This window comes from Sabethes cyaneus, chromosome 2 (genome assembly GCF_943734655.1).
Source record: "Sabethes cyaneus chromosome 2, idSabCyanKW18_F2, whole genome shotgun sequence".
In the NCBI taxonomy this organism is placed as follows: domain Eukaryota; kingdom Metazoa; phylum Arthropoda; class Insecta; order Diptera; family Culicidae; genus Sabethes; species Sabethes cyaneus.
Window position 1 is genome coordinate 153,797,774 of NC_071354.1, and position 22,194 is coordinate 153,819,967.

The window sequence follows — 22,194 nt, forward strand, 5'->3', positions numbered from 1 at the left end:
TGTTGCGGAGGGAAAAGTTAATTCGAATTCTAGTTTGATTAAATCTCCTTACTGGTATTGTTGTCGGTGGTGACCAGAGATCCTGGAGATTTCGACACATTGATTTGTAACCCAATCTTCCTAGTTTCTCGAGGTTGACTGCGAAGACAAGGAGTTAGTAACTTTTGCTGATGATCGTTCCTTCTCGTTCGAATGGCGATATTGAATAACATACAGGACAGTCCATCCCCTTACCTTAACCCTCTGCGCGTTTCGCAAGAACTCGAGAGTGTCCCCGAAATACGCACTTAGCCCATCCCTCGCTCCAGAGTAGCTTACATCAGTCGCGTCAGTTCGTTCGGAAAACCGTTCTCATGCATTATCTGCTATATCTGTTCGCTCTCGACTGTATCGCAGTGGGTACGTTGTACTCCCGACATTTCCGGAGCATTTGTCGTTGAATGAAAATTAATTACATCAATCTAGCCGATCACCCTTTTCATAGATGCGACAAACCACACCTTCCCCCGGTAGCTTCGTGGAAAGTTCTGCCAGGAATCAAACCATTCTGGCGGCTCTATTATTCTTCAGCTGACCGATTACTCACGGGATATCCTCGATCGTTTGTAGGCACTCCTAGGTTAACTTCCGTTCCATCTCCTTCTTTTATAACACCACTAGCTGACCCGACAAACTTCGTATTGCCACAAATTAACCTGTGTTGTACATAAATCATGAATCTCGGATGATCTTTGTCACAATCTCGAGTTTTGCAAGCCCCCCAGTGGGCGGCGCTTCCGACAGCGGGTCACCGGCAACACTCGCGACCGTCTCGTCCTGAATGATCTAGTGTTACTATATAGTTTTTGTGGTCTTGTATTGACTAATGTTTTATGGAAGAGTCTCGAATTTCTCGAGTTTGATTAGTTTTTGAGTTTCGCAAAAAATTCTGTTTTATTTGTAAGAGAGTCCATATCCCCCTACCACAGGGGTGAGAGGTCTCTAACTATCGTAAAATAAATTCAAGACTCCAAAATCTCCCACATGCCAAATTTGGTTCCATTTTATTGATTAGTTCTCGAGATAAGAGGAAATATGCATTTCATTTGTATGGAAGCCCACCCTCTTAAAGGGGAGATGGGCCATAACTCGCTTTCTAAAGAAGAGAGGGGTCTCAATTCACCATAGACAAAAATCTTGCGTCCAAAACCACTTACATGTCAAATTTGGTTCCATTTGCTTAATTAGTTCTCGAGTTATGAGGAAATTTGTTTTTTATTTGTATAGGAGCCCCCCCTCTTAAAGTGGGGAGGGGTTCTAATTCACCATAGAAAATATTCATGCCCTAGAAAACTTTCACATGCCAAATTTGGTCCCATTTGCTTGATTAATTCTCGAGTTATGAGGAAATTTGCATTTCATTTGTATAGGAGCCCCCCTTCCTAAAGTGGGGAGGGGTCCCAATTCATCATAGAAAAAAAATTTGTCTCCAAAAACATCCACGTGCCAAATTTTGTTCCATTTGCTTGATTGGTTCTCGAGTTATGAGGAAATTTGTATTTCGTTTGTAAAGGGCCCCTCCTCTTAATTGGGGAGGGGTCCTTATGCACCATAGAAAATATTCTTGCTTTCGAAAACTTTCACATGCCAAATTTTGTTCCATTTGCTTGATTAGTTCTTCAGTTATGAGGAAATTTGTATTTCATGTGTATAGGATCCCCCCCTCCTAAAACGGGGAGGGGTCCCAGTTCATCATAGAAAAAATTTTTGTTTCCAAAAACACCCACATGCCAAATGTGGTTCCATTTGCTTAATTACTTCTCGAGTTATGAGGAAAATTGTGTTTCTTTGGTACAGGAGCCCCCCCTCTTAAAGTGGGGAGGGGTCCTAATTTACTATAGAAAATATTCTTGCCCTCGAAAACCTTCACATGCCAAATTTGGTTCCATTTGCTTGATTAGTTCTCGAGTTATGAGGAAATTTGTATTGAAGGCCCCCCCCCCCCTTTTAAAGAGGAGAGGAGTTATAATTCCCCTAATAAAGAGGGGAGGGATCTCAATTTACCATAGAATGAATTCTTGTCACCGAAAACACCCACATGCCAAATTTTGTTCTATTTGCTTGATTAGTTGTCGAGTTATGCAGAAATTTGTGTTTCATTTGTATGGGAGCCCCCTCTCCTAGTGGGGGGAGGGGTTTCTAACCATCACTAAAACCTTTCCTGGCCTCAAAAAACCTCTACATGCATATTTTCATGCCGATTGGTTCAGTAGTTTTCGATTCTATAAGGAACATACAGACAGACAGACAGACAGACAGACAGAAATCCTTCTTTATAGGTATAGATTGAGATACCCATCGAAGAACTGCTTCCATCTGTAGACCACCTTACGCTCATTTGTGACCAAAGTTTTCCTCCTCAACCCTTCAAATATCGGGCTTTGCTATGTATCCAATACGAGATTGATTCACCTTCTCATAGAACTTCCATGTATAATTAGCCCAAAACAGTTATTTTAGCTCTGCCCTTGTTCTGGTATCTTTTCCTCGCGATCGTTTGTTTGAATTCTCCGTCAAACTAGTCATTTTATGCATTCGGAGTTTTGCCAGCTAGCATTTTGATATGTACAGTGGACTCTCGGAAAAGTTAATTGATTGGGGAATGGGTCGATTAACTTTTCCGAACTATTAACTTTTCCGAGTAGTCCTAAAAATCACTGAAAATGATAAATACAAAAGCGAAAAATGCATTCTGGGACACAGGATACACATTTTTATGTATTTGAAAATTATAATCGAAATGGTAATGGGCTGGTAAATGACTGGGTAATGCGTAACATCGGTACCCCGCGTACCTGCAGTTATAAAATAGACCCCGCAGTGGTCATTAGCCTCTTATCCAGCAACTCCTCTCCCTACCTCCTCGTGGTACCAGCCGGAATACGAGCAACCTTGGTGGAGATCGGGTAACCAACCCCGGTGGAAGCTAAGGTCGTATACCGACAGGGAAGGAGGCACTCATGCATCTGCTGAGTGTGGGGCAAAAGGAACAGCCTTGCCAGCCGTGAGCGTCTGACTCCAGGTTAGGGGCGGCTCGCGACGGTGATTCCACTGCACGGTGAATCGCCGTTTCCGTGCCAGGTATGCGGCTGTATCCCAGGTTAGGGGCGGCATACAACAGCGACTGATCCGGAGTGGACGGCTGACTTATGAAACGCTGTGTCTCGCCAGCTATACCCAAGACAGCAGCCCTATCCGCGAGGCTATGTATCGCAGCCCCAGTAAGGCAGTATGCTTAAACAGCTTTCGCTAGGAGAAATTCAGGAACTACAACCGGCCAATCGGCATGGACCCAGGCAAAAGAAAAAGGACAACGATTATTGGAAACTTGGTACTTGGAATGTCAGGACTCTACTTGAACCGGCACTCGCGGGTATCCTGGCAAGAGAGCTGCAGAAGATGAAGGTCGAGGTTGCAGCCATCCAGGTAGTGCGGTGGCCGAAGACGGGAGAACATGAATTCCGCGCAGTAGATCCTATTGCGGGCACGACATTCAAGTATCACGTCTACTACAGTGGCGGCGATAAAGCAGAGCATGAAGTCGGATTCATATTACATGGAAAACAAATGAAGCGTGTCATTAGGTGGAGGACCATCAATGACCGTCTATGCGTGTTGAGAATTAAGGGCAAATTCTTCAACTACAGTCTGATAAATGTGTACGCACCGACGAACGACAAGCCCAATGACGTAAAAGAGGCGTTCTATGATCTTCTCGACAAAACATATGGAGAGTGCTCAAGAAATGACATAAAGATAGTCATCGGGGATACAAATGCACAGGTCGGACGTGAAGAGTTCTTTCGTCCCGTTATTGGTAGAGAAAGCCTCTATTCTACCACAAACGACAATGGCCTGAGGCCAATCAACTTCGCTGCAGCCAGAGGAATGGTTATCTGTAGTACCCATTTTGCACGATGAAACATTCGGAAGCACACTTGGAAACACCCTAATGGAGAGGCCTGCTCTCAGATCGACCACGTTCTGGTTGATGGCCGGAACTTTTTTGATGTCGCAGACGTGCGATCCTTCCGGGGACCAAACGTTGACTCGGACCACTATCTCGTAGTAAGCAAGATCCGCGCCCGGTTGTCCAACGTATTCAAATCGAAACCAACGAGGAAGATACGACTGAACATTCGGCGGTTATCAGCGGAGGGTGTTGCTGCAGAGTACTCTCAGAAGACTGATGAGCGGATCGGTGAACATTTCGGAGAGAACCTGAACTAACAGTGGAGACACATCCACGACGCGATCAGTACTACAGCGCGGGAAGTGTTGGGTACTACTGCTGCAGCCACTTCCAGTGAGAGGTTTGACGCAGAGTGCCAGCGAGTGACTGATGAGAAGAATCGAGCCAGAAGTCACATTTTGGCTGCAACTGTGACACGCCAGAGCAGGGAGAGATACCGAGATGCTAGAGCTGCCGAAAAGAGACTTCACTGTCGTAAGAAACGTCAGCACTGGGATCGCGTTCTTGCGGAGGCGGAGAATTACTTCGAGAGGCACGATACAAGAAGCTTCTTTAATACGATCAACGGAATCAGGAACCGGACCGTGCCAACTCCTGTTATGTGCAACGACAAGGAGGGGAACCTGATTACCGAAAGATCAGAGGTGGCTAGGCGTTGGAAACAATATTTCGATGCATTGTTGAATGGTGAACAAGATGGAACGGTCAACAGAAACAGGATAACGATTGAGGATGATGGACAAGCTGTGGATCCACCAACTTTGAAAGAGGTTAGGAAAGCAGCGAGAGAGCTGAAAAACGGCAAAGCAGCTGGAAAGGACGGCATCCCCGCCGAACTTTTGAAAGTCGGGAGCGAACGGCTATATTGTGCAATCCATCAGGTTATACTAAAGGTATGGACTGAGGAGGAATTACCTACGGACTGGTTGGAAGGTCTCATATGCCCAATTTACAAAAAGGGCCATCGACTCGAATGCAGCAATTATCGAGGAATTACTCTCCTCAATTCTGCATACAAAATTCTCTCCCGCATCCTGTTTCTCAGACTGAGGCCGTTACAGGAAACCTTTGTTGGCGAATACCAGTGCGGTTTTCGAGAGGGACGCTCCACGACGGACCAAATGTTCACCTTGCGACAGATCCTCGATAAATTCCGGGAATTCAACTTGCAGACTCATCATCTGTTTATAGACTTCAAGGCGGCGTACGATTCAGTTAAATGAAACGAGCTGTAGCAAATTATGCTTGAACATTGTTTTCCAACAAAACTGATTAGGCTGATACGTGCTACCCTTGATGGTTCAAAATCTAGCGTCAGGATAGCGGGTGAGACTTCGGACTCGTTTGTGACGTTAGATGGGTTGAAGCAAGGTGACGGACTATCGAACTTGCTGTTCAACATTGCATTGGAAGGTGCTATTAGAAGGGCCGGCGTGCAGAGAAGCGGTACCACCATCACGAAATCTCATATGCTCCTAGGGTTCGCGGACGCCATCGATATCATCGGTGTTAACCGTAGAGCTGTGGAAGAAGCGTACACGCATCTTAAGAAGGAAGCTGCGAGGATAGGGCTTATCATAAATTCTACCAAAACAAAGTATATGGTGGCTGGTAGAGAGCGTGGTAGCCCTTCGGGTGTTGGAACTGCGGTGGTGATAGATGGAGATACTTTTGAAGTGGTCGACGAATTTGTTTACCTTGGTCCGTTAGTGACATGTGACAACGATGTGAGCCGTGAAGTAAAAAGGCGGATAGCGGCTGCCAACAGGGCCTTCTACGGATTACGTAGCGAGGTCCCGTAGCCTACAACTCCGTACAAAACTCACGCTCTATAAGACGCTAATTCTCCCGGTGGTACTCTACGGCCACGAAGCGTGGACGTTGAAAGAGAGCGACCGACGAGCTCTTGGCGTTTTCGAGCGTAAGATCCTGCGATCAATTCTTGGCGGCATATTAGACGAAGGAGTGTGGCGCAGGCGCATGAATCATGAAATATACCAAGTGTACAAAGATGCGGGTATTGTGAAGCGACTAAAATACGGCAGGCTACAGTGGGCTGACCACGTAGCAAGGATGCCGGATGAGAGACCAGCGAAAACAATATTTAGCAGAGAACCCGACAGAGGCCGATGACTTCAAGGCAGACCCCGTACCCGTTGGATGAGCGCTGTTGACGAGGATGCTAGAACAGCGGGTGTTAGGGGCGACTGGAGAGTGGCAGCCCAAGACCGAGTAATGTGGAGACGGCTCCTGAATTCGACATTGATTCGATAAGCGGATTGTCGCCGAAAAAGTAAAAAAGTAAGTAATGGAAAGAAATATGTAGCAAGATCTTTATGAAACAATACATAGTTCCTTTCAGTAAGTTTAAAATAATCGGTTACTCTAGTTTACTTATGTTTTTTCTGCGACTGAGTTTTGATAATGTTCGCGCTTATTTTTAGTTCCTTGCTGTTCCTTCTTTGGCATTTAACATTCATCTGAGTTTGCGCTTTTCTAGTATGTTATCAATAATCCTGAAGTAACTATGTGCTCGTATTGAACTATTATTGCGACTGTCCGGTACAAAAGTTTAATTTAATCCCAGTTATAATGCGACTCTGTATGAAACTGTGGAAAGCCGACATTAAACTGAAAAATGAGAAATAAACATAGAAGGTAAACTCATGTGTGCGGATGAACACTGGGACAACCAATAAATTCAAACTCTCAGAAAAGTTATCTTTTTAGAGCGTTGCATGAGAGCTTGTATTCGCTTAACTTTTCCGAGAGTCTACTGTATATAACAGTTTAAAATCAGCATTGCGTACATATATACATGCTAATAAATCATATTTGATGCGCAAAATTGACATATCCGTGGTATTTAGGAGGCGATATACGTTATGAAGAATAAACATACGCATTTCATAGATATAAGTAATTATATACGATAATATCCAATTAAGCCCGACTCACTCCGTACTATTTTACGATTCTGTGCTGAATATCGTAAATATGTCAGCTATTAACATTATATACAACGGAAAATCAATTTGGTCGGACTTTATTAGGCTTTAGTTACGATTCCGAATTTGTTAGGAGTTATTTATGATAATTTTCGGTTATTATTGTACGATTTGGTGCTAACTGGGTGCTAACTCTACCTAGCACCATGATTAAGGCCTCATGGGCGGTCGAATATTCGTCTTCGAGGGCTCCTTAGCTATCCAGAGGAAGGTAGAACTACATCCAGCAGATGCGCCGGCAAGTTACGGATTATCTTATCGTCGAATATTTAACCGAAGAAGACGGTTATACTGGGTGCCCGCGAACCTGGAGGTCCACTGCTATGGACCGAATTAGATGGAGGAATTACGTTACGCAGTTCTTGTCATACTCATAAGACGTAAGACCAACTAAGTAAGCAACAATCTGGATGTTAATATCCTCGATGACGATCTTGATGTCCCGTGGTGAACAGTTGTCGTACCTTGCCACCAACCGCACGTAGAATGTTACTCATTGTCTGGTCTACCTTCGTGCGGGCAGTGCATCTTTATGATGGCCTTCTATCCTCATCATATTCATCCTCTCGATGACTGCTTTCCAATCCATCACCTATACTTGTATGTTGGATGTAAAATATTAAGTCGACTCAAACTCCTATATATCGGCTTAAGAATAACCTAGAGTAGAGAGAATTGACTCAGCTTTAAGAAATGATTTCGAACAGAACGAAATTCAATAATGTCAGATTTGATTCAACGTTTAACAAAATAACTTTTAATCCAAAAGAAAGTTAAAGTCCGGCCAATAAAGTGTTTAAGGGGTTAAATTCAGTTAGGAGGCTTAAAAAAGTATATAACTGGTTGAAGTGAAAATTTGTAAACATCTTCTAATAGCTTTTGGTTGTATTTTGACATATTTTGTTTAAAAAAAAGTTAATGCTGCTATAGTTAATCTCCTGAAACTCTTCTAAAATAAGGCGTCTTGCGGTGAGCACGATATCTTTGGACTGAATCATCGAAAATCGAAAATCCAAAAAGGAATCGGTGATAAAATATGTTATCTAGAGATTGATCGAAGAATTTAGCAATATAATCATTTTTGACGAAATGGCGGCATGTTAAATATACAAAATCGATTTTGGGTATAAATTTTGTTCTTAAATTGTCCATTAAATAATAAACATTAATCGATGAGGAAAAACCAGCGATTACTCTATAGAATATATCCTTAAGATCCGGTTTTAAGAAGCACGCGTTCAAAGTTTCGCGTTCCTTCTTCAATCGCTCTGACTCGTCGTTACAAATAAGCGTATAACTTCGTTAATATTCGATCGATCGATTTTTCGAAAATTCTAACTGATATAACCCCTTAAATATAACTTTGTGCTAGCCAGGCCGTACACAGAATTCGGCAGGCAGAAGGTTAACCTTAACGACAAGGCCGTAATGAGATCTTGCAACTCGAAGCACTAAATATTGCATTCTATAGGTTCTATTACTATTTGGGGCATAAGTTATACTTACTGATATTTCTGCCCAATTAAAATTCATCACTATATTTTTACTTTTTCGCCGTCGATTTTTCATTAATTTTTTTCGGTCGTTCCAGTCATCACAGCACTCGCGAAACTTAACTTGAGACACAGAAAACTTTAATTTACCATCCGAACAGTTATTAGCTAAGATATTATAATGATTTTGCCCAAACTGTTCACTTGAATTGATATGAAAAACTTTACTTCGTTTCGTTTGCAATTCCGAATCCGCGACCGTCGGTATTGTACGTTACCAAGGAAACGGGTGTATATGTGGAGTAATGCCATATTTACGTTGAGTATGAAATTGGCCAATAATTTTCGCTATTAAATTAGCGGTCGTAGAGTGTCGAAAATATACTTATGAAATTCACTGGTAATAAAATTCACCGTAAACAGCATTTTATGTGATAGAACTACTGTCGGATCTCGTTCAACAGCAAAAATAGCTACGCGATCATAACAGATTATTACCTACTACTAGCAACTCTGTTCTCGTCGTGAAAGTACTGAAATCAGTAAAAAATGCAACTGGACTCTGACGGAAGGATGCAGCTTCAGGTATCAGGTATCAGCATCTTTGGCTCGAGCAGCACGTTCCTCACAATCATGTGCTTATGCATGCAGCTTATACAATGCTCTACCAGAAACGTGCAAAATGGCTACCAACTTAAATAACTCCAAAGCGTGCCTAAGAAAAAGCACGAAGCAGAGAATTTCCCAATATCTTTGTTAATTGCAAAAGCTGCACTTATACTTGTTTGTGTTTTTCTTCTCGTCTCTCACCACCCAACCGCCTAGGTACCCGCCTCTTGCAATCCGCCACCCTACGCTACCACCGCCAGTCACCCAACGCAGCGGTTATCAGCTACCCACTCAACTAAATTTCATCGCTTGCGATGATTTCTATCTATAGACAGAAACTCCACTTGAAAAAGCTGCTACTATCTAATGCCAAATATTTGTGCTTGCTTCTAATTAGAAAATTCCATTTACTCCTCCCATAAGAAAGAAAAAGAAATTGATGTGCGACAATGCATCCAGGCCTGAGAACAACGTTTGATCGGGTTGAGCGCATTATCCTTCTTGCAAGGCTTGAGAAACTCGCAGTTTCTGCACGATTTGGTAAGTGGCTACACTCGTATCTAACTCACCATAAGCTGAGTGTGGAAATCGGGTCCGAGTTTTATGAGATATTCTGAAACATCTCTGGCGTACCGCAGGGGAGCACCATAGGACCATTACAATTTTTTTTTGTAAATTGACTGTCTTGTCCGCTCTGCTGCAACCTCGAAGATATACTTATATTTGTAATGTTATATGTATATTTTGTTTAATTTTGTGACTCTTCGATCCAATGCTGTCATCATTAGCTAAATTAGCAACTCTTATATAGTGACAGCATATAAATTCTAATGATATCAAATAATGTATATTCTATTGTATTTATTCTTAGATACACAAATAATTCCTCCCTCAAAAATCAGAATTATTTCAAATCAATAAATTGAAATGGTAAAAGTAAAGCAAAATCAATTCGTAACCATTCCTCGGTGAGAAAGGCAACACACTGCTTCGTGCCAGGCGCACATCGATCCACTCGGTTGTTACTCTCGCGGTTTTCAATTACTAGCTCCACATTTCATTGCGGAGCCAAATTGTCTGCATGCTAAAAACCATTTAGCATCGTTCCACGTTCCGCAGATTTTCTCGCTAGAGTAGTGCGTGCATGGTGTTGTTTGCACTGACTGAGACTGTATAGTCCGGTTTTATGTAGCGTGCGGTCAGCAAGGACACTGCCACATAGGCAATTCAATTGCTAGTCATGTGATGTTTAGAATAATAGCCCTGAACTTTTTGGCTAGTTGCGAGGTATCGGTGCCAATCTAGCAAGTCATATGTTCGAAGTTCGAAGTTATAGTACACAGTCAACTGAAAAGAAGATCGAATTCGCGCTTCGTTGGAAAACATAGAAAAAGTTACTATTTTTACCCTGAACAAAATACATTAAGTGAATGGAAACAGCTTCAAAGCCAGCTGGCGTTAGCTACAATATTTTTCTTTTATCACATTTTCTTCATAAGCTAATGATTACTTTATAATGGAACCAGCTACTGCAGCCTGCAGCAGGAAAATAAATCACAGTCTAGTTTCCTTTTAGTGCGAATTGCACTTATCTAGACGAGAGGAATGGTCGGTAGCGTGAAGCACGTGCCAGCTAGCCCCGCATCCGTGGAATATCAGTAAAGCGAAATATTATTTTACACTGAACGGACTATTATGTACGAGCCAGTCACAAACGGAAATGGTAAATTGTAACCAATCAGCATAGCTAAAGCATGCCAAATTAATTTTGAACGTTACTAAATCAATGAACTCGCAAAACTATTATACTAGAATAATTTTAACCACACCTGTATGTAGTAGGTCATCATTCATTCTCTATGTAAATGTTTTACATGGTGTGCAGGGCAGTAGATAAATTTTGTCTTCGCGACTGCACTGGGAATTGTTTATTTTAGTGCTGCTCGCCACCGAACGAAAACATCCAACAACAAATACCACAGAGGAGACGTTGGCATTGACTTTTGCCGGGTGACCATGAATACAAGGTAGGTACGCTTGTCGACAATAGCGACGACCGACCGACGACGGCGAAAGATGAGTTTTTAAACAAACGCCCTGCCCCTGTGTGCAGCGGACATTTGTTATTCCTAGATCGTGTAGGATCGCACAGGGCATGTGTCATTTCAAGGCGAATAAAAATAAAACCACGGCTGTGTGCTTTGGTCAATTGGTCCATCATTGCTGTCGCCGGGCCCTCGTAATTATTGCAGCATAGTCATACAGTCGCGCGAGATATATTACAGCCTAATTACAGATTCATTCATAGCGAGCTGTCAACGGAATTGATTGTTTGTTTGGTTTTTTGGTTGGCTGATTACGAAAAATATTATCGGAATGATAATCGAAATACTGAAGGTAGGTGATCGTAGTTTATAAACGAAAAGGCTATCTCAAAAGGAATGGTACAAACAGATACTATTTATTATTTATGATGATGATTTTGCGTGAAAACCAATTTGAGATGGAAAAAGTTATCCACGAAAAACGATAGCAAAGGGAAAAAGCATTCCGCGAGACACCACTTCAACAAAAGCGCGAGCTTCGTGAGCTGAATCTTCCTTTAAGAAGAAGGTCAAATTTTGGTTGAAAAAGCGGACGGTTGGGAAAAACTCTCCATCGACCAAAGCGAAGCAGGATAAACAGTTAGCGTGTTCCTCGAAGCGGGCGACAGAGAATGTTTTGTGTCGACAAGAAGAAGAGGAAGAAGAAGCGGACGAAAGTGTCGTCGAAGATACTTAAGAAGAAGAAACAGCGATGATGTCCAAGAGGGAAATGAAGAAAAAGATGATGAAAAGTTTCAACTGTCTGAAGAGGAAAGGAATTTATTCACTCGCTTGTCAGCCGGCAAGAAATCGGAGACGCCATCGATGTAGAAGCAGTAGCAGTCAGAGAAAAAGAAGCAGTCGTTGCGAAGTAGCAGCAACAACAGAAGTTGACGAAAAATCCCAAAAAACAGAAACATTTACCGGAGTAAGTTCGAATATTCATGCCGAAGCTGTTCAAGAAATAGACTGCTTCTCAGCTAGCCCTCTCCAAAACCTTCCTATGTTAAAAGGTGAACCGGAGTTGTGGTCTATTTGTAAAAGCCGCTACGAATACAACAAGTGTGGATTTTCGAACTTGGACAATCTGAAGCGGTTCCAGGACGGTCTTCAGAACAGCGTGCTGTGAAGAGTTGACTCGTTTTGTCGGAATCTGTTCCTGACGTTATTAACGATTTCAGACGCCTCTTCAGGAAACCGGAAAAGCTACTCAAGACTCTATTGATGAAGGTGCACAGCGCACAAGCCCGAGGGCCGATCGACTTAAAACGTTCATCCAGTTCGGAACAACGTTTGAAGAAACTCTGCGATCACCTCGGCGCAACTCATCTGTATCAACAATCAGGTTAAGGAGGTGCGACATCTCGAGAAATTTCGTTTCAATAAACATGAAGTTTTACGAAATTTCTCACTGTCTTAAATCCGATCCGTTGGTAAATGAACTGGCAACTTTGAAGCTTCCGAATCAGGCCATGCCGTATGGAAAAATCCCGGATCGCTACTCGTGTCTGAAAGACTCGCCGGTGATGAGTTACGCGTTGGAGGTACCTCGCATGATTATCGGTTTAGATAGCCTGCACGTGTTTGCTCCATTGGAAACCCGTATGGGTAGGCCTGGTCAACCGATCGCTGGTGACCAATTCGAGACAGGTCTACTGTGGCGTGAAGACGTAAGACCGGGCAGCTATATGATCGGCGATACTAAAAGAATCGCGCTAGGTTATGTCATGGCGATGTTCGATCCCCAAAGCTTACTCTCTCCATTTACCACCGTTTCGGCCGTATGCTGGTGCTAGATTTGTGGAGAATCAGCTGCGATTGGAACGAGAACACCGATGACAAATCATTCCAGAAGTGGATTCAATGGGGTGTTTGGTTCCGACGAGAATGAACGTCGCAGTTCAACTTACAAAGTGGTCGAAAGACTCTGAAGTAGGTTGGACGGGTACTTGGTTCTGGACTGGGGTTTCTATACCAGCCAGAAGCAAACTAGCCGAAGAAGAAACTGCCGCGTTTAGATACGGAGGAAGAGCTGGGAACGCATTTGAATGTTCACGATGTGAAGTGTTTCACTTCCGTAATAAATGTTACATGAATATCCAAGAAGACGGTCCTAATGAAAATGATGGCGTACGTATTCCGGTTCATATTGAATAACAAGAGAAGGTTGAAAGGTTTACCACTAGAGACGCTAACTGACTGACGGAGAAGTCAACACGAATCCTCCGTCCAAGCAACTACCCAAAGTCTCGTACATTGTTAAAGCAGATCGAGTTTAAGTGAGCGGAGATCTAACTGATGCGGTTGGTATAAGTGGCTGAATTTGAGGAAGAATTGAATCGGCAATATGATATTGCTCATGGATCATCCTGTAACCAGGAAAATCATCCAACACCACCATAAGTGGTTAAGTCATTGGTACCAAGAAACCATGAAGAGCTAATTATAAGAACGTTTATATGATTCCTATGATAAAGTCTGTTATAGCTAAAGTGGCAAAAGTATACATGCGATGCAAGATTGATAAAAGCCAACTACGAAGTCCTCGGATGGCTGCGTATCAGCCGGGATACGAGCAACCTCGGTGGAGATCGGGTAACCAACCCCGGTGGAAACCAAGGTCGTATGCTGACAAGGGAGGAGGGCTCCTTCGAGCTACGTTGGCCCTCCGGCGATACTGTGGGGTTGGTTGCGGGCTTTGCAAGCCTGAACCACTAACTAACTTAGGAACATGGAACTGTCGGTCTCTAAATTGCCTCGGAAGTACTCACGTACTTTCTAAAGAAGTGAAGAGCCGCAATTTCGATTTCTGCAGGAGGTATGCTGGAAAGGAACGATGGTACGTACGTATAGAGATGGTCATACCATCTACCAGAGCTGCGGCAATACATACGAGCTGGGCACAGCTTTTATAGTGATGGGCGAGATGCAGAAGTGGGTGATCGGGTGGTGGCCGATCAACCCCCGAATGTGCAGATTAAGAATCAAGGGCCGATTCTTCAATATAAACATAATTAACTTGCACAGCCCTCACCTCGGAAGTACCGACAAAGACGAATTCTACGCGCAGCTGGAGCGTGACTACGACCGCTGCCCAAGACATGATGTCAAAATTATCATCGGGGACTGTAATGCTCAGGTTGGTCAGGAGGAGGAATTCAGACCGGTGATTGGACGGTTCAGCGCCCACCCACAAACGAACAAAAACGGCCTAAGACTTGTCGACTTCGCCGCCTCCAAGAACATGGCCGTACGTAGTACCTTCTTCCAGCATAACCTCTACCATCGGTACACCTGGAGATCACCCAACCAGACAGAATCACAAATCGACCACGTTCTGATTAGGGCTGTCGGTATTGGGTGCTTTTGATGAAAACCGGTATTTCGGTATTAGCGTATAAAATACCGGTAGTACCGGTAGAATACCAGTATTGGCAGATTATCAGGAATCAGGAATTTTTCTTTCATTTCTTCAGATTTATAGTAGGGAAACCCCCTTTTAACTATTTTTAAATGTCCCGGTATTGTAGCTTCCAGCATATTAAATGCTTCGGTCTCCTATTGTCTCTTCACGAATTTTCCTGCATCCCCAGAGCAGAACCCTTGCATAGCGTAATCCTCTTCATCATCGTTCACAGATATCTTCTCTTCTCCATTATCAATCCCACTATTCGCAGAGCTTAAAAATTTTATCTGCTTGTTTGATCAATGTATCACTCGAAATACTTGAAAAATATTCCAAAGTCTTTCCTGGCAGATCCTTTAATGGCAAGAATGCCCAAAAAGCGGAAATTTTCCCGTATTTTGACTAGGCCTCTGCATCCTCGAAACAAATAAATGAAGCTGACTTTCTCTTACCTTCACTTTATACATGAAGCGATTTGTTTCATTTGATGAACAGAAAGTTTTAAAGCAAGCTTCAGCTGAAGTTAGTGACTATTTCAAATGACGACGATTGACAGTCAGGCACGATTTGTCGATGATGAGGAGGTTAATTATACTATGCGCTAAATTGTAGGAAATGTATTTTTTTTCATGTGTGGACTCATTACTGCGACCAGTATAGTTGATCTATTGAATAACGCCCGGGTATTTGCTGTATGACGTGCACTGCATTTCTTTTTGCTATAATCGCTATTGAGTGAACGATATGCTTATTAAATTTTATGCGTGCTTGTGTGTATTGGGGTTTACCCTTCCTTCAAAGCTTGATCTACTTTACCCACTTATTCCTCGCTCTACTTTACCGCCTTGTTCCTCTGAGCAGTACATTTTTAACTACAGGAGGGGCATTTGCACTGACAAGAGGCTTCAGTGGGTAAAGATATAGAATTCAGCATGAACGAAGGGTAAATCAGGGGCCTGAGAATAAACCCATGCTAAAGTCACTTGAGATCGAATAGCTTGATTCTACTAAGATTCGAACCCACGACTACTCGCTTGTCAAAGCAGACTCGGTAACCTTGCGGCTACGGAGCCCGCTGTAAGAAATGTTACTTAAATTCAATTCAATTGCATTCAAAGTTGCTGGCCTTCTACTGAACATTTGATAGACATTTGATTTGACAAATGAAACTTTAAAATCGGTCGACATGATGAAGTGAAAACCGTTTTATTGAGGCTGATTGAAGCCAATTTTAAAACGAAGCGGCGTTACTTTAGTTGAAACTAAAGCTTCTTTACTTCATTGTTGAGTAGTGATTTACTTATAAGTGATGTTGCTGGGCTTCAAACTTAGTTCTCCTTCGAATAAGGAGTTTGAAAAAAAAACTAAGATATTAGAAAATACCGGAAATACCGGTTTTTTGCTTTGCTAAAACCGGTATTTCGGTATCCAAAAATTGGTCGGTATTACCGGTTTCGGTACTACCGGTACTACCGGTTAGACAGCCCTAGTTCTGATAGATGGTCGGCACGATACCGCCGCCCGCCACGGTATAATCTAGCGCGACTGAAGCAACCGGAAGTCGCCGAAAACTACGCGTTATCTCTCGAAACCGCGCTGCCGGAAGAAGGTAGGCTGGATGAAACCCCTCTTGAGGACTGTTGGAATGCCGAGAAAACAGCCATTAACAGCGTAGCGGAGAACGTCCTAGGCAGTGTGGCACCGAATCGACGTAACGAATGGTTTGACGAGGAATGCCAGCAGATATTAGCTGAGAAGAACGCATCGCGGGTACAAATGCTGCGTAGAGCCACCCGTCAGAATGTGGAGCGATACAAACAGAAGCGGAGGCAGCAAACCCGACTCTTCAAGGAAAAGAAGCGCCACCAAGAGGAGAAGGAGTGCGAAGAACTCGAATAGCTGTACCGCTTTCACGACACACGGAGGTTCTATCAGAGACTCAACGGATCTCGCAAAGGCTTCGTGCCGCGGGCCGAAATGTGCAGAGATAAAGAAGGAGGTATCTTGACTGACGACCGTGCGGTGATCGAAAGGTGGAAGCACGGAAGACCATGATAGCGGAGGAAGTGACCACATTGGTGCAGCAAGCGACGAAGATGTGCCACCCCCATCGATAAGGGAAGTTAAAGAAGCCATCCAGTGGCTAAAGAACAACAAGGCAGCGGGAAAGGATGGCATTGGAGCGGAACTTATTAAAATGGGCCCGTACAAGTTGGCCGGCTGTCTGCATCAACTGATAGTCAAGATTTGGGATACGGAACGACTACCGGAGGAGTGGAAAGACGGGGTTATCTGCCTTATCTACAAGAAAGGTGATAAGCTGGATTGTGAGAACTACCGAGCCATCACTATCCTGAATGCCGCCTACAAAGTGCTGTCCCAAGACCTCTCCATCGACTATCGCAAGACCCTTTCATCGACTATCGCCAATAGCCAATAGATTTGTGGGAAGTTACCAGGCCGGCTTCATGGAGGATCGGTCTACAACAGACCATATCTTCACCCTGCGGCAGATTCTCCAGAAGTGCCGCGAATTCCGAGTCCCCACGTTCATCGATTTCAAAGCCGCATATGATAGCGTAAACCGACAAGAGCTATGGAAAATTTTGGACGAAAACGGCTTTCCGGGTAAGCTTACTAGACTTATCATGGCTACGATGGATGTGCTGTGTGAGAATCTCGGGTGGATTGTCGGACCCATTCGAATCTCGCAGGGGACTTCGACAAGGAGATGGTCTTTCCTGCCTGCTATTCAACATTGCGTTTGAAGGTGTTATAAGACGAGCGGCGATCGAAATACGGGGCACGATTTTCAATAAATCCAGTCAATTTATCTGCTTTACTGACGACGTGGATGCTGTCGGCAGAACATTTGAGGCGGTGTAAGGTCAGTACAGCAGATTGAAACGCGAAGCAGAGAAGATTGGATTGAAGATAAATACGTCTAAAACGAAGTATATGCTGGCGGACGGGACCGAGCGCGACAGGGCTCGCTTGGGCAGTACCGTGGTAATCGACGGGGATGAGTTCGAGGTAGTCGACGAGTTCGTATACCTTGGCTCGCTGGCAACAGAGGACAACAATACCAGCCAGACATATAAAAGACATATTATCAGCGGAAGTCGGGCCTACTACGAACTCCACAAACACTTGCGGTCGAACAATTTGAACCCCCGTACAAAGTGCACACTGTACAAAACGCTAATTAGACCCGTTGTCCTCTACGGGCACGAAACGTGGACACTGCTAGAAGAGGACCTACGAGCACTCGGAGTTTTCGAACGGCGGGTGCTAAGAACCATCTTTGACGGAGTGCAAGAGCACGGTGTATGGAGGCGAAGAATGAACCACGAGCTCGCGCGTCTCTACGGCGAACCAAGTATTTAGAAAGTGGTTAAAGCTGGACGGATACGTTGGGCAGGACATGTTGCTAGAATGCCAGACAACTATCCTGCAAAAATGGTTTTCGCATCAAATCCGGTAGGAACAAGACGAAGAGGGCCACAGCGAGCGAGGTGGCAGACCAGGTGGAGCGAGATCTGGCGAGCACTGGGTGCCTGCGGAACTGGAGATCAGTTGCCATGGACCGAAACAGATGGAGAAATTATACTGCGCAGGCCTTGTCATAAGACGTTAGGCCAATTAAGTAAGGCCAATTAAGTAAGGCCAATTAACAACTGTCCACTTACGTACATCGAGTAAGAGTCGGATAATTCCAAAGCTCTAAAAGTATCCGCGGAGTTGCTCCGAACGAACCGAGATTACATGCACGCTTTTTATCAATCCAGCAGCAGTTTTGAAAGATGTTTGCCAGCGGTCACAACAGTTATCAGAATCTATGTGGGAACGATGGATAAAAGAGTGGTTTGGCGAAACGAAGAAATCGGTAGCGGTTGACTTAGTCTACATCGTTGATGATGATAGGCGGAAATGCTGGGTGCAAGGGATTATTGAAGAGCTGATTGTTGCAAGAGATGGTAGCGTACGGCAGGTAGGTCTGGATTCTTACCAATGATGACTTGTTTAAGAGGGTGATAGCGAAACTTTTGGTGCTAGAGAATGAAGAATCAATTAAGGTGACGCTGGACAGGGATGGAAACATTGGGACGATGGAATAAAAATCGTAAACAAACAACAATATAAATAGACTAATCTCAAGTCCAGCGCCTCTATGGTTCAAAGGTACAAGTACCAGCGAACCACGTGCCCTGGCGGGTGTTGTGGGTTCAAATCTGGTTATAATCTCAGATTATAGCTTGGTTCGACTCATGCACCTTCCAGCATTGGACAAAAGGTAGGAGTCAAAATGACTACTTGTCAAGCGTAGCTACCAATATCCCCCTCCCCCTCCTTTCCGCTCTTCTCTCCTTCTCCAAAAAAATTTCATTTCTTTCCCCTACCGTCCCTTCATCAATTGTAGAACCATCGTTTCAAAAAAAATATTAACAATATAAAGTAAATTAGTACGTGGAAAGTGATTAGTTCATGACTCTTTCGTCTGAGTCGTCACCATGTAATTTTTTGAATTATCGCTATTTTATACGTTAATATAAGGTTTGCCGGAAAAATACATTCTGAAATAATGCCGTCCGTTACGTTGTTGGTATACAGAGAAAATAAAAACGCTTATTATATGTATCCATGCTAGGCATAAACTCAATCGTCAAGTTCAGGAAAGCTTATTTCTTATCACTATATATACGTACAAAGGACACCAGTCCACGACGCAACCGGTAATAGTATTCCATTATAGACTGCTGTCTGCTGTTGAAGCAAATTTATGTATATCCTGAAACACATTAATTTATTCGAAGGTCGGCGACATACCAAAAATATAGCAACACAATATCACAACACAATTATTAGATTAATCCGTCGAGACAAATCAGTACCACTAATTACACAGATGGCCATTGCCATACATCAAGAATAGTTTGTAAGTCACAAGTTCAGCGCATTCAACCTTTTGTTGGTATTATTTATTAATCGTGTATTTATGGAAAATCGATACGACCTCAATCGACGAGGCAGGAACGTACTTCCAGCGCACTTAATGGACGCGCGGCATGTTTTTACTATTGCTCTATCGATCCACGATATTTACTGCAACACTAAAGGGCTACCTTTGTTTGGCACGATTAGCCTCCTGGTGTAGGTCTCAGCAATACGACGAGGTAATTTTCTCACGCCAAGATCGGACACAAACAGCAGTGTAGGTATTTTCAGTCAGGAATTTATCTATCAAAGGATTACATCGGTGCAGAACACCGATGAATTGTTTAATTAATTCGATTTTTTAACGTCACGCCCTTTGTTGTCATGCATACCATCGGTGAATAATCTATTCATCAAAATTTGTTGCGTAAGCGTTGAAATATTGATTAGTTGAGTAAACAACAGACACATACCATCCTACCAACCTTCAAATGGAAATAGGATTCATTTCTTTTTTAACAATAGGAACCATTCGGTTTCATTGCACCGAGCACGGATCGAATCCGACAAAAAAATTGTTCTCGTTGACGTAATCACCAGTCCGGAAATGATACCGGCTATCTACTTAAGACTAAGCTGTTAAAACATTTTCCCATTACTATTGCTGGCTGCTATGGAAATTTTGTTGACAGCGCGAGCCCGTTGTTGCTTTTGCCAGCGCTCGCTTGTGTAATGCACGGATGAGTTCATTTCCGTTTCCTTTTTGCTCAATTATGCGCCTTTTGTTTTTCTGTGCCACACCATTCATGAGATGTCATTAAGATGAAAATTATTTTCCGGTTTGTTAAGTTTCAGCAGGCGAATACAAATGAATTCGGAATGACAACAACTCGGACTGCTAATGCCAGTCGGATGGACGGATGTATAGGTACAGCTGTAGATCGCCGGCAATAACAACAATCGGAAGCTAGTGGCGAGTGGAAAAAAGGAAAGGAAAAAAACACTTGCACTAACCCCCAGCCAGACACAATGTTTTCGAACGATTAATTTTAAGGAAGTATACCATATTGTTCCATCTGCTAGCGACAAGTGGTGTTGCTATCATTTCAAAAAATAGTTCTTACTCAGATTGAGTGTGTTGAAAAGTTCCCTGTAATCTTGAAAATTTCAAATATAACATGTAAACATGGTACAAGGTTTCTCAAATGACCAACTAATAGTGCACATGTTAATTAAGCAATAAGTACAACCATCCTGCCAACAGAATTAACAAGCACAGTTTAATTCAAATTTTCCCTTTTGATTGTACCGCATCAGTCAAACAGAATTTCAAATAGTTATGTATGGTTAACTCACAGTGTTAGTAAGAATTTACAAGGTAGCTGAAGTAAGTATTGCTCTATGTTTATTAAACTGAATCGCTATAAAATAAAAACTAACCGATATTTCCATAATATATGGTTGCAGAAACGTATTAATGACTGAAATTAGTCGTAGATCGGTTGCCATAACTGGTTTGTAACAACTGTGCTAGTAGGAGTTGTATTTAGTACCATCACTAGCAAAGATAAAGTAATGCTTATTTCAACAATATTGTAGATTATAACTAACTCTACAACTATTCCATGCACAACTTTTGGAAATTTGCTCGACTAAGGCGGTATAGTCAAAAGAGCAGAATCGAATCAAACTGTAGAGGGACTGGGAGTATAATGCCCACGTTAAGAGGAATAGCATATTATTCATCAATGCGGAAACTAGACTATAAACCCTAAAGTAGAACAGTTTTTTACCTAACATAGTCGTCCTGAAGCATAAAAATCAATAAAACACGTTTAAATCGTGAAATTATATAAGGCATTTGAAAATTTGTTTTCAGATTCGTTAGGGGTAAAATGCGCATAGGTGTGTACAAAACGAACCACAACAAAATGCACCACAACAAATTGGCAAAATGCGCTGTCTGTTTTATTTTACTTTGGTTTGGTCTATTTTAATCACCGTACGAAAATGCTTGTCTGGTTTTAATTGATGCTTTTCGGTGAAAACGTTGAAAAAATATGTTTCAAGCTAACGTTTCTGCCTACTCATTTCGGCCATCATCAGAACTATTTATTAAAAGAAAATACAATAGACAATGTTCTGTTAAACAACACACTAAAATATTAACTTACATTTTCAAAACATTTAATACACAAAAAAAATTTTTATTTATAATTAATCGTCGTTATTTGTCACCGTTGTCCGTCGTCTGCTTGTGGCTGTGTGTAACGATCTGATCTGAGTCACGAGTCCATTGTACGCGTTAGAGAAACTTGCCGCATCTCGCTGTAGGTTTACTGCTCTCTGTTCTCTTATTTTGATGTGGAGCATCTCAGCCGTCAGTCTCGTCGGTTCGTTGTTGATTTTCTCTAACACACGGACATTTGAGAAATCAAACACATGTCCAAGTTCCATCGTATGTTGAGTTAAACCTGTTACCGAGCTACTGGTGCGGATGGAATTTTTATGCTGCGTTATTCGTTTTTCTAGTAATTGGGATGTTTGTCCAATGTATTCCTTGTCGTTGCATACCCCACAAGGAATACTATACACAACATTAGTTTGTTGCATAATCGGTATTTTGTCTTTTAATTTGGTGAAAATT

The 22,194-nt window shown here is 42.8% G+C and overlaps 1 protein-coding gene across 1 annotated transcript in view; it reads left to right on the top strand.

The window, feature by feature from the left end:
* Positions 1-13,002, top strand: part of LOC128736213 (ovochymase-2-like) — a 39,902-nt gene extending 26,900 nt beyond the window's left edge. Inside the window, exon 4 of the mRNA XM_053830692.1 lies at positions 12,388-13,002. Coding sequence (XP_053686667.1) covers positions 12,388-13,002 — 615 coding nt within the window. The remainder of the gene's footprint in view (positions 1-12,387) is intronic.
* The last annotated feature ends 9,192 nt before the right edge of the window (positions 13,003-22,194 follow it).